At 45.5% G+C, this 12,777-nt stretch overlaps 1 protein-coding gene across 1 annotated transcript in view; it reads left to right on the top strand.

Moving 5' to 3' along the window:
- Positions 1-237: 237 nt before the first annotated feature.
- The window catches only part of catip (ciliogenesis associated TTC17 interacting protein), an 83,183-nt gene continuing 70,643 nt past the window's right edge, over positions 238-12,777 (top strand). Inside the window, exon 1 of the mRNA XM_060827724.1 lies at positions 238-650. Coding sequence (XP_060683707.1) covers positions 238-650 — 413 coding nt within the window. The remainder of the gene's footprint in view (positions 651-12,777) is intronic.

Below are 12,777 nucleotides of genomic sequence, written 5' to 3'. Positions count from 1 at the left end.
ATAATAGTCAAAGAATGTTGTGTTCTTGTTCCAAAATTGTATTTTCTTCTGCAAAAAGTCAATATTAATCAAAAAAACCTGATGATGCAGCAGCGCCCCTAGGAAGTCTAAATAAACCTGTTGGACTATAACCTGGTGTTGTGTTATTTTTTTAAAAAAATCAACTGACTTCTCCATCTCGGTCCGAACTGTCCCCGGGGGAGATGGGCTGAACGGCCTGCCTCGGTGTTCGTTGCCATGGTGACTGCAGGCAGTGTGGAGGACGGCTATGCTGGAGGCGGGGTCCTGGGGCGCAGGCCGCTGCGTCTCCATGGTAACCGCCGCCGCCGCCGCGGAACTCGAGCTGAGGCGGTTTGCCCGCAGCCGGAGGGGACTCCTCAACAAACCGGCGGCGAGAAACTCCTACCGCTCAACGCGAAGTCAAAATTCGAACATTTCACCTCGACCTCTCTCACGCGAGTGATAATAAATCACCTTGTTCATTCGTCGTTCACCGCGAAGGGGAGTGAGGTTGGTCTCCGCCATCGGCCGTTTACCGATTGGTATATTCGGTTGTCTAGGCGACTGGATCCCTTCACTAATTGGTCTATAAAGCTGTCCGTCAAGGTCGGTACCGCCCTCACGCACGCTTGGATTGGCTTTGACGGGAGGTGGGTGGGTTGGCATCGGAGTGGCAGTACTCGCCTCCAGGTTGGTTAGATCAACTGTCCATCAGTGCAGTTCCCCCTGTCTATTGGTGCAAAGTGGTGTCCATCAAAGGGCGGGTCCTGTTTTGGCTTGCTGTCCAGTAAATGGGACTGACCGTACTGAGTGAGCGCGGCCCGAGCTCCCATTGGCTGAACAAGCTAGCCTTCATGCAGCCTTAGACCAATCCACTGACCAAACCCGTTTTCCATCACGTGGGCGGGCCCCAGATCTGGGAGATTATTGGTCAAACTAGCGGTCTGTCAGTTTTCCCAGCATCTGATTGGTGAGAATGTGAAGTAATGTCCCGCCTCTCTCAATGATGTTCCCTTGAGGGTTACCTGTTGTCCAGGTTGAGGAAGCCTGCTTGGCCATGGTGTCCTAGAGGTCTAAAGCCAAAAAAAGGATCTTCGGTCTACTTCGTCACTGCTGGACAAGTTCATGCTCGATGTGTTGACTCTCCAGCTACTCAAACTCTGCCTGATGGGCAGTGCTTTTCCAGTGCCACACTTTTTGACTCTGATCTCCAACATCTGCAGTCCTCACTTTCTCCTAGTTGGACAAAAGCAGCCACCTAGCAATTGTAATTGGATGGTCGTTATTATCGTCTGGCTTCCAGATTTTCATTATTGCATTAAAATTCCATCTGCGCTGAAAATGTGTTGCTGGAAAAGTGCAGCAGGTCAGGCAGTATCCGAGGAGCAGGAAAATCGCGTTTCGGGCATGAGCCTTTCTTCATTCCTGAAGGCTCATGCCCGAAATGTCGGTTCTCCTGCTCCTCGGATGCTGCCTGACCTGCTGCGCTTTTTCAGCAACACAACCCGGGTTCAATTCCCGACTCAGGCGACTGACTGTGTGGAGTCTGCACGTTCTCCCCGTGTCTGCGTGGGTTTCCTCCGGGTGCTCCGGTTTCCTCCCACAGTCCAAAGATGTAGGGGTATGGGTGGGTTGCACTTCGGCGAGTCGGTGTGGACTTGTTGGGCCGAAGGGCCTGTTTCCACACTGTAAGTAATCTAATCTAATCTAATTTTCAGCTTTGATCTCCAGCATCTGCAGTCCTCACTTTCTCCATTAAAATTCCATCATCTGTCATGGACAGATTTGAACCTACGTGCCTATAACATGATTGGTATAAGAGTCTGGCAATAAAGCCATTACGTCATCGCTTTGTTGATGATTGAGAGTAGATTGACTGGTCCACCCAATGGACCGAGACTCAAAATATGTAGATACTGGAATCCAAGGTAGGCTGGAAGAACACAGCAAGCCAGGCAGCATCAGGAGGTGGAGAAGTCAATGTTTCAGGTGTAACCCTTCTTTAGGACTGAGGAGAAGTGGCAGATGGAGTTTAATTTAGATAAACGTAAGGTGTTGCATTTTGGTAAGGACAGGGTTTACACAGTTAATGGTAGGGCCCAGTGGGCGGTATTTTTGAACAGAGGCATGATGCAGTGGTGCTAGTAAGGTGGAGAAGGTCAAAAGTCACACAACACCAGGTTATAGTCAAACACATTTATTTGAAATCACAAGCTTTCAAAGTGTTTCCCCTTCATTAGTGAAGTGAAGAGAGAAGTGGGAGTCGAAAAGTGTTGCATCGGAAAAGTACAGCAGGTCAGGCAGGATCCGAGGAGCAGGAGAATCGACGTTTTGAATGTAAACCCTTCATCAGGGAGGGGTTATGCACAATACGTCGACTCTCCTGCTCCTCAGATGCTGTCTGACCTGCTGTGTTTTTCCAGCGCCAAATTTTTCAATGCTAATCTCCAGCATCTGTAGTCCTCACTTTCTCCAAGAGAAGGGAGAACCCAGGTGCAGACTTTATAATCAGAGAGATCAAAAGGTCATACATATGGGGTGGGTGGAGTGTCGACAGGCCAAATAATACGTCTGTGCAAATGATCAAGCGTGTCTGATGGTGTGAGTAAAGTATCAACAGCTGAATAACAAGTGAAGGGATGACTATAATCCGATTAATTTGAGGTAGAGAGGTATTTACAAAAAAATAAAAATAAGTTGGTGCTGTAGATAAACCAAATAGCTGGAATAGAATGCTAGGTATGAGAGTCGCATGCCAAGGATCTAACCAAATTAACAAATAATCTAAAACTTCACAAGCTAATTAAGGTAGAGAGATCATAACAAGTTATGGTGTCACAACAGAACGGAAGGAAGATCTAGAAAGGAATAAGTTGATTCGGGATAGTCAACACGGTTTTTTGAAGGGCAGGTTGTGCCTCACAAACCTTACTGAGTACTCTGTGATGGTGACCAAACAGAGATTAAAGAGGTCAATGTGGTGTATATGGATTTCAGTAAAGCATTTGATAAAGTTCCCCATGGTGGGCTATTGTAGAAAATACAGGGGCATAGGATTAAGGGTGATTTAGCGGTTTGGATCAGAAATTGGCTAGCTGTAAGAAGAAAGGTGTTTGATGGGAAATATTCATCCTGGTGTTCAGTTAGTAGTGGTGTACCACAAGGATCTGTTTTGGGGCTGTTTGTCATTTTTATAAATGACCTGGATGAGGGCGTAAAAGGATCGGTTAGTAAATTTGCGGATGACACTAAAGTCAGTGGATTGTGGAGAGTGCGGAAGGATGTTGCAGGTTACAGAGGAACGTAGCTAAGCTACAGAGCTGGGCTGAGAGGTGGCAAATGGAGTTTAATGGAAAAAAGTGTGAGTTGATACACTTACAGGAATACAGAGTACTGGGCTAATGGTAAGATTCTCGGTACTGTGGATGAGCAGAGAGATCTCTGTGTCCATGTCCATAGATCCCTGAAAGTTGCCTCACAGATTGGTAGGGTTGTTAAGAAGGAGTAAAGTGTGTTAGATTTTATTGGTAGAGGGATTACTTTTCAGAGCCTTGAGGTCATATTGCAGCTGTATAAAGCTCTGGTGTGGCCACACTTAGAGTATTGTATACAGTTCTGGTCACCACACTATAGGAAGGATGTGGAAGGATTGGAAAGTGTACAAAGGAGATTTACTAGGGTGTTGCCTGTATGAAGGGAAGGTCTTAGAACATAGAACATAGAAGGATACAGCGCAGTACAGGCCCTTCGGCCCTCGATGTTGCGCCGACCGAATCCTACCTAACCTATACTAGCCCAATAACTTCCAAATGCCTATCCAATGCCCGCTTAAATGACCATAAAGAAGGAGAGTTCACCACTGATACGGGCAGGGCATTCCATGAACTCACAACCCGCTGTGTGAAGAATCTACCCCTAACATCTGTCCTATACCTACCACCCCTTAATTTAAAGCTATGTCCCCTAGTAACACCTGACTCCATTAGCGGTAAAAGGTTCTTAGTATCTACCCTATCTAAACCCCTAATCATCTTATACACTTCTATCAGATCTCCCCTAAACCTTCTCTTCTCCAATGAGAACAGCCCCAAGTGCCTCAGCCTTTCCTCATAAGATTTTCCTACCATTCCAGGCAACATCCTGGTAAACCTCCTCTGCACTCGTTCTAAAGCTTCCACATCCTTCCTATAGTATGGCGACCAAAACTGCACACAATACTCCAGATGAGGCCTCACCAGAGTCTTATACAACTACAACATGACCTCAGGACTCCAGAACTCAATTCCTCTGCCAATAAAGCCCAGTACACCATATGCCTTCCTCACAGCACTATTTACCTGGGTGGCAACTTTCAGAGATCTGTGTACATGGACACCAAGATCCCTCTGCTCATCCACACTACCAAGTAGCCTACCATTAGCCCAGTAATCCATCATCTTGTTATTCCTACCAAAGTGAACGACTTCGCACTTAGCTACATTGAATTCCATTTGCCACATTTCCGCCCAGCTCTGCAACTTATCTATATCCCGCTGTAACCTACCACTTCCTTCCTCACTATCCACAACTCCACCGACTTTTGTGTCATCCGCAAACTTGCTTACCCAGCTTTCAAGTCCTTCCTCTAGATCACTTATAAAGATAACAAAAAGCAATGGTCCCAAAACAGATCCTTGTGGTACACCGCTAGTAACTGCGCTCCAAGATGAACATAATCCATCAACTACTACCCTCTGTCTCCTTCCAGCCAGCCAATTCCTAATCCAAACCTCTAATGTATCCTCAATGCCATACCTCCGAAGTTTTAGCATTAGCCTACCATGGGGAACCTTATCGAACGCCTTACTAAAATCCATATACACAACATCTACTGCTTTACCCTCGTCCACTTCCTTAGTCACCTTCTCAAAGAACTCAATAAGGTTTGTGAGGCACAACCTGCCCTTCACAAAACCATGCTGGCTATCCCTGATCACGTTATTCCTATCCAGATGTTCATAAATCTTATCCCTTACCATTCTCTCTAAGACTTTGCCCACCACTGAAGTCAGACTCACTGGCCTATAGTTACTAGGGCTATCCCTACTCCCTTTCTTGAACAATGGGACCACATTCGCTATCCTCCAGTCCTCTGGTACTATTCCCGTTGACAATGACGACATAAAAATCCAGGCCAATGGCTCTGCTATCTCCTCCCTAGCTTCCCATAGGATCCTGGGGTAAATGCCATCAGGCCCAGGAGACTTATCTATATTCATCCTTTCCAATATTCCCAAAACCTCTTCCCTGCATATTTCCAGGGCATCCATTCTAATTATTTGTGATTCCATATTCACATCAGCAACAGTGTCCTGTTCCTGAGTGAATACTGATGAAAAGTACTGATTTAATGTCTCTCCAATCTCCTCCGCCTCCACACACAACTTCCCACTACTATCCTTGACTGGACCGATACCTACCCTAGTCATCCTTTTATTCTTGACATACCTATAGAAAGCCTTTGGGTTTTCCCTAATCCTACCAGCTAAAGACTTTTCATGTCCCCTTCTCGCTTCTCTTAGCTCCCTCTTTAGCTCCTTCCTGGCTACCTTATAACTCTCAATCGCCCCTACTGAACCTTCACGCCTCATCTTTACATATGCCGCCTTCTTCCCTTTCACAAGGGACTCCAATTCCTTACTAAACCACGGCTGCCTCACAAGGCCCTTTACACCATGCCTGACTGGTACATACCTATCGAGGACACGCAGTAGCTGCTCCTTGAACAATCCCCACATCTCATTAGTGTTCTTCTCTTGAAGCCTGTTTTTCCAATCCACACATCCTAAGTCTTATGAGCAAAGGCTGAGGAATTTGAGGCTGTTTTCATTAGAGAGAAGAAGGTTGAGAGCTAACTTAATAGAGACATATGAGATAATCAGAGGGTTAGATAGGGTGAACAGCAAGAGCCTTTTTCCTTGGATGGTGATAGCTAGCCTGAGGGGACTTGGCTTTAAATTGATGGGTGATAGATATAGATAGATGTCAGAGGTAGGTTCTTTACTCAGAGAGTAGTAAGGACATGGAATGCCCTGCCTGCAACTGTAGTAGACTCGCCAACTTTAAAGGAGAAAGTGAGGACTGCAGATGCTGGAGATCAGGAAGGGCTCATGCCCGAAACGTTGATTCTCCTGCTCTTTGGATGCTGCCTGACCTGCTGCCCTTTTCCAGCAACACATTTTCAGCTTGCCAACTTTAAGGGCATTTAAATGGTCATTGGATAAACATATGGATGATATTGGGAAAGTGTAGGTTAGATGGGATTCAGATTAGTTTCAGAGGTTCGCGCAAGGACGAGGGCCAAAGGGCCAGTATTACACTGTAATACTGTATGTTCTATTTTACAGAAACTGAACAGTGTCATGGGGCTACATGTAGCGCAACATGAACCCATGATCACAGAACATGATTATCAGTTTCCGCTCAGTTATTCTATGTTGTTGTGTATCTCAAGGGCTGTCTTAGAGGATGCTTACCCAATTGATTGATTGATTGATTGATGGATGGATGTATTGTCAGGTATCCTGAAGTAGAGTGAAAAGCTTTGTTTATGAGCAGTGCAGGCAAATCATAGTAAGCAAGGATGTACAGAACAGAGGTCGTAAAAAGACTTAGACGAGGCATTCAGGTTACATTCCACACGACGTGCACTAGGCAAGACCAACATTAGCAAGATCTGCATTATTTTAGGTGAGAGAGTCCATTCAGTCTTATAATGGCCAGGAAGGAGCTGTTCCTGAACCTGCTGGTGCATATGTTCAGGCCTCTGTACCTTCTGCCTGACAGAAGACGTTGCAGGAGATTATTATTGGGGTGGGATGGATCTTTGATGATGTTGGCAGCCTTTCCACAGCAGCGAGCTATGTAAATGGAGTGTATGGATGGAAGGTTGGCTTCCGGGCTCATGCCCGAAACGTTGATTCTCCTGCTGCTCAGATGCTGCCTGGCCTGCTGTGCTTTTCCAGCACCACATTTTTCAGCTCTGATCTCACTTTCTTCCGTGATGGTCTGAGGTGTGAACACAACATTCTGTTGTTTCTTATGGTCTTGTACAGAGCAGTTGTGGTACCAAGCCGTTATGCACCCAGACAGTATGTTTTCATTGGTGCACCTGTAGCAGTTGGTGAGGGTCCTTATGGACATGCTGAATTTCCTGAGCCGCCTGACGAAGAAGAGGCGTTGTTGTGCTCCTTGGCCATTGCATCTACGTGGGAAGTCCAGGACAGGTTGTTGATATTATCACTCCAAGAAACTTGACACTCTTCACCCTCTCAACCTCAGTTCTGTTGATGTAGATGGCGAGTGGAGGTGCATGTTCCCCTCCTTTCTTTTTACGATCAGTTCTTTAGTTTTGCCCATATTGAGAGAGGTTGTTCTCATCGCACCACGTCATTGAGCCCTCGATATCTCTTCTGTAGTTTGACATATCTGTCCAATTACGGTGGTGTCAGAGAGCTTATACATGGCATTCATTTGGAATCTGGACAACACGTGTGGGTATACAGAGTACAGTAGAGGGTTGAGGACGCATCCCTGGAAGGCTCCAGTGTTGAGTGTTATTGTGGAGGAGGTGCTGTTGCCTATCTTCACAAATTGCGGTCTGTGGGTCAGAAAACTGATGATCCAGTAGTAGAGGGCCAAGGCAAGAGCAAGGTCACAGAGTTTGAGATCAGCCTAGATAGATAATGGTGTTGAAGGCAGAGCTGTAGTCAATGAGTAGGAGTCTGATATAGGTATCCTTGTTGTCCAGATGTACCAGGGATGAATGCAGGACGAGGGATATAGCATCCATTGTGGACCTGTTACATTGATAGGCAAATTGCAGGGGATCAAAGCAGGCTGGGAGACTGGAGCTGATGGAGGCCATGACCAGCCTCTCGAAGCACTTCATGATTATAGAGGTCACAATCTCTGATCTGTACATCCTTGCTTACTATGATCTGCCTGCACTACTCATAAACAAAGCTTTTCACTCTACTTCAGAATATGTGACAATCCATCAATCAAGGCATATTGGTCATTAAGGCATATCCCTTGTGCTTTCTTAAGTATGCGGATGATGGTGGTCTTCTTGAGGTAGGGGTGGATTTCGGCTGTTAGAAGGAGAGGTTGAAGCATTTTGGTGAATAACTCCGTTAGTTGGTCTGCACAGGATCCGAGTTTGACTCCCTAGAAGACCAATCTGACATCTGCAGTAGTGACAGTGGGCACAAGTGCGTCTGAGGTTTTCAGGGCAGGTGACAACATATCGCTGGCATTCTGCTCAAACTGAACGTAGAAAGCATTGAGCACTTCACGGGGTGATGTGTCTTTGTTTGTTATCTTGTTCTGCTTCATTTTGTATCCCCATAATGATGTTTAGGTCTTGCCAGACGTCAGGAGTCTGTTTGGTTGGTTTGAGCCTCTGTCCGATACTGCCTCTTGGCATTCCCGATGGCTTTGCGGAGATCATATCAGGATTCCCCGTATTGGTCTGGGTCAAAGGCTTGAGTGCTGCAAGTCTGGTCTTCAATAGGGAGTGGATTTCCTGGTTCATCCAAGATTTCCGTTTGGGTGAGACTCAGATTGAACTGCTTTGGTTGCAGGCCTCAAAGCATTTGCTAATGAAGTCTGTGAAGGCAGTGGCGTACTCGTTAGGTTTTCCGCTGAGTATTTGAACACGTTCCAGTCTATCAATTCCAAACAGTCCCAGAAATGATAGTGCACAGCTTTGGACCAGCATTGCACTACCTTTTGTGAAGGGTTCTCCCGTTTCAGCTTCTGTTTGTAAACTGGATGGAGGAACAAAGCACCGTGATCTGATTTTCCGTGGGTCGGGGGTTGGAGCAGTAGGTATCTTTGATGGTTGTGTACCAGGGCTGAATGTCCTTGACGGCTGACGTGTTCCCTGATCGGGAGGAAACATTCCTGTCTGGCAACTGTTCACAGAATCACTGAGCAGAAACTTGGTACCCAGAAAGACGGTCTCAACTGTGATCTTGGGTTCATGTCACGCTGCATGTGATCCCACCATACTGTTCTATAAAATCTTCCCTACTATTAATCCAGAGACCAAGGTAATATTCTGGGGACTGGTTTTGATTCCCACCACCTGCCAGTGGAATTTGAGTTCAGTAAAGAAAAATCTGGGATTAAGACTCTAATAATGACCATGAAACCACTGCTAATTGTTGAGGGGAAAAGCCCATATGATTCACTCAGGAAGGAGACTGCCTTCCTTACCTGGTCTCGCCTACATGTGACTCCAGACCTACAGCAATGTGGTTGGCTCTTAACTGCCCTCTGGGCAATTAGGGATGGGCAATAAACACTGACATTGCCAGCAATGCCATTGACTGGTGAATGAATTAATAAAAAGAATGGTGATATAGTTCCAAGTCAGAATGGCGTGTGTCTTCTGGTTCTGTTTCTGTGTCTCAGCATTCCAGATGCAGCTTTTTATTTTAACTTTGAATGTGGTCATGACCAGATTATCTGGTTTTGTGATGTTGATTGAAGGAGGAGTGTCCTGAGGTCTTTGTAACACTGCTACTGAATGTTCCACATCCACCTGAAGAAGCAAATAGAACCTGGTTTAATGTCTTCTCTGAGAGAAGGTACCTCTGACAATGCAGCACTCCCCAGTACCACACTGTAGTGTCAGCATTGGTTTTTATGTGCTCAAGTCCTAGAGTAGGACTTTAAAGCAGGATCTTGTGCTTATGATTGCTACCCTTGGAGCTGCACCTGATGCTTGGATGTGAGTTGTAGCTGGCGTTGTTCCAAGGTGGCAGCTCCTCTTGGCCTTCTGGATGACAGATGTTGTGAATTTGGAAGGTGCTGGCAGAGAGAGACCATCCACTTTGAAAGATTACAAGCCAATAACTTGGGGCCCTCTTGTGGTGTACTGGTAGTGCCTCTCTCCTCACCCTCCCCCCAGATCAGGAGGCCTAGGTTCAAGTCCCACCTACTCCAGAGGTGTGTAATAACATCTTTGAACAGGGTGATTAAAAGAATAGGTTAATAAACAGTAAAAAAAATACAAGTCAATAACTGAGACCCTTTTGTGAAGCAGTCCCTACCATGGACCGGGAACAAGCCTCACCTGCTCCAGAGGTGTGTAATAACTTGGCTGAATAGGTAACTTAAGAAAATAAATTAAAAATTACAAGTCAATAACTGGGGGTCTTACAGTGTAAAAGAGTGATAATGACTCTACGTCTGAACCAGGTAGCCAGTGTTCAAGTCCCTCCTGCTCCAGACGTGTGTAACAGCATTGATTACAAAATTACTTGTGGCAGTAGTGTGCATTAAGTAAATCTGAACCATTTGTTAAAATAACATACCAGACTAATGTGCACTGAATGCAGAGGAATATTCCAGGAGGCCAGCCACTGATTCTGAAGCCTATCTGAACCTGAAACAATTATTTCTGCTCGAACAATTGCAGCACTTCTGCAGCCCATGGGCTTCACTCATTCACTCACTGCAAGCACAGAAACAATTGCTTAAAGGTACGTCTGCAATTTCAAACAAAAATGTTATGGCACATTTGCTCCCAATTGAGTTCTTCAGATCAATTTAGCAAAAAATTAGGAAAGGTAACAGAATGTTATAATTTATCACAAAGGGAATTAAGTACCAAAATAGGGAGGTAATGCTTCATTTACACTCACCTGGAGTACTGTGCACAGTATTGTTCCCCTTTTTGAAGAAAAGATGTAAATGCATTGGAAACAGTTCACACAAGGGCCATGAAATTAATGCATGGAATGTGATGGGTTTAGTTAAGAGGAAAGGTTGGACAGGCTAGGCTTGTATCTGCTGGAGTTTAGAACAGTAAGAGGTGATTCAATTGAAATATATAAAACCCCTGATGAATATTGACTTGGTTTGATTTATTATTGTCACATGTACCAAGATACAGTGAAAAGTATTGTTTTGCATGCAATCCATTGCAAATCATACCTGCCATAAGTACATCAGGAAAAAGAATAGAATACAGAAGTACAGCTAATGAGAGGGTGCAGAGAAAAGTCAACTCTAGTATACAAGAGTTGAAAATGTGTTGCTGGTTAAAGCACAGCAGGTCAGGCAGCATCCAAGGAATAGGAAATTCGACTTTTCGGGCATAAGCCCTTCATCAGGAGGTCTGTTCCAAAGTCTGAGAACAGCAGAGAAGAAGCTGTTCTAGAATTTTTTGGTATGTGTTTTCAAACTTTTGTATCTTCTGCCCAACAGAACAGGATGCAGGAGTGTACAACCAGGGTGGGAGAGGTCTTTGATTATGTCAGTTGCTTTCCTGAAGCAGTGAGGAGTATAGACAGAGTCAATGGATGGTTCGTGTGATGGAGTGGGCTGTATTCGCAACTCTCTGTAATTTCTTGCGGTCTCAGGCAGACCAGCTGCCATACCAAGGAGTAATGCATCCAAATAGGATGCTTTCTGTGGTGCATTTATAAAAATTGATAAGTGTCATTGTGGACATACTGGATTCCCTTAGCCTCCTGAGGAAGTAGAGGTGTTGGTGTGCTTTCTTGACTGTAGCGTTGATGTGGATGGACCAGGACAGATTGTTGGTGATATTTACTCCTAGGAACTTGAAGCTCCCAATCATCTCCTCCTCAGCCCCATTGATACAGACAGGGGCGTGTCCTCCACGCCGCTTCCTGAAGTTGATGACCAGCTCTTTTGTTTTGCTGACATTGAGGCATAACTTGTCTTTACACCATACCACTAAGCTGTCCATCCCTTTCCTGGACTCTGTCTCGTTGTTGTTTAAGATCTGACCCAGATTCAGGAAAGGGACAGGAACTTTATTGGGAGTTTTCTACAGGCTCCCCCAGTAGCAACAGAGACACAGAGGAGCAGATTGGGAGGCAGATTCTGGAAACGTGCAGAAGTAACAGTGTTGTTGTCATGGGTGACTTTAACTTCTGTAATATTGATTGGAACCTTCTTAATTCAAATAGTTTGGATGGAGCAGTTTTTGTCAGGTAGGTGTGTCCAGGAAGGGTTCCTGAAGCAGATAAGCTGACAAGAGTGGAGGCCATATTGGATTTGGCGCTTGGCAACAAACTATGCCAGATGTGAGATCTCTTAGTGGAAGAGCATTTTATTGATAGTGATCACAATTCCATGACCTTTTCTATAGTCATGGAGAAGGATAGAAGCAGACGGTATGGGTAAGTATTTAATGGGGGAGGGGGAATTACAATGCTATGAGGCAGAAACTGGGGCATCTAAATTGGGGACAGGTATTCTCAGGGAACTGCATGACAGAAATGTGGAGATTGTTTAGGAAGCACCTGCTGAGAGTGCTGGACAGGTTTGTCCCATTGAGGCAAGGAAGGGATGTAGGGTGAAGGAACCTTGGGTGACAAGGAATGTGGAACATCTAGTCAAGAGGAAGAAGGAAGCTTACTTAAGGTTGAGGAGAGGGTTACAAGGTAGCTAGGAAGGAACTGAAGATTGGACTTTGGAGAGCTAGGAGGGGGCATGAAAAAGCTTTAGCGGATAGGATTAAGGAAAATCCTAAGGTGATCTGCACTGATGTGAGGAGCAAGAGAATGGCCAGAGCGAGGGTAGGGCTGCTCAGGGTTAGTGGAGGGAACCTGTGCCTGGAGTTGGAGGAGCTAGGGGAGGTCCTTAATGAATACTTTGCTTCAGTGTTCACTACTGAGAGGGACCTTGATGTACATGAGGACATTGTGGAACAGGCCGGTGTGCTAGAACAGGTTGATGTTAGGAAGGAGAATG

Source organism: Hemiscyllium ocellatum, chromosome 7 (assembly GCF_020745735.1).
Source record: "Hemiscyllium ocellatum isolate sHemOce1 chromosome 7, sHemOce1.pat.X.cur, whole genome shotgun sequence".
Lineage (NCBI taxonomy): Eukaryota > Metazoa > Chordata > Chondrichthyes > Orectolobiformes > Hemiscylliidae > Hemiscyllium > Hemiscyllium ocellatum.
The sequence above is the reverse complement of the archived record's forward strand: the minus strand, read 5'-3'. Positions and strand labels throughout refer to the sequence as shown.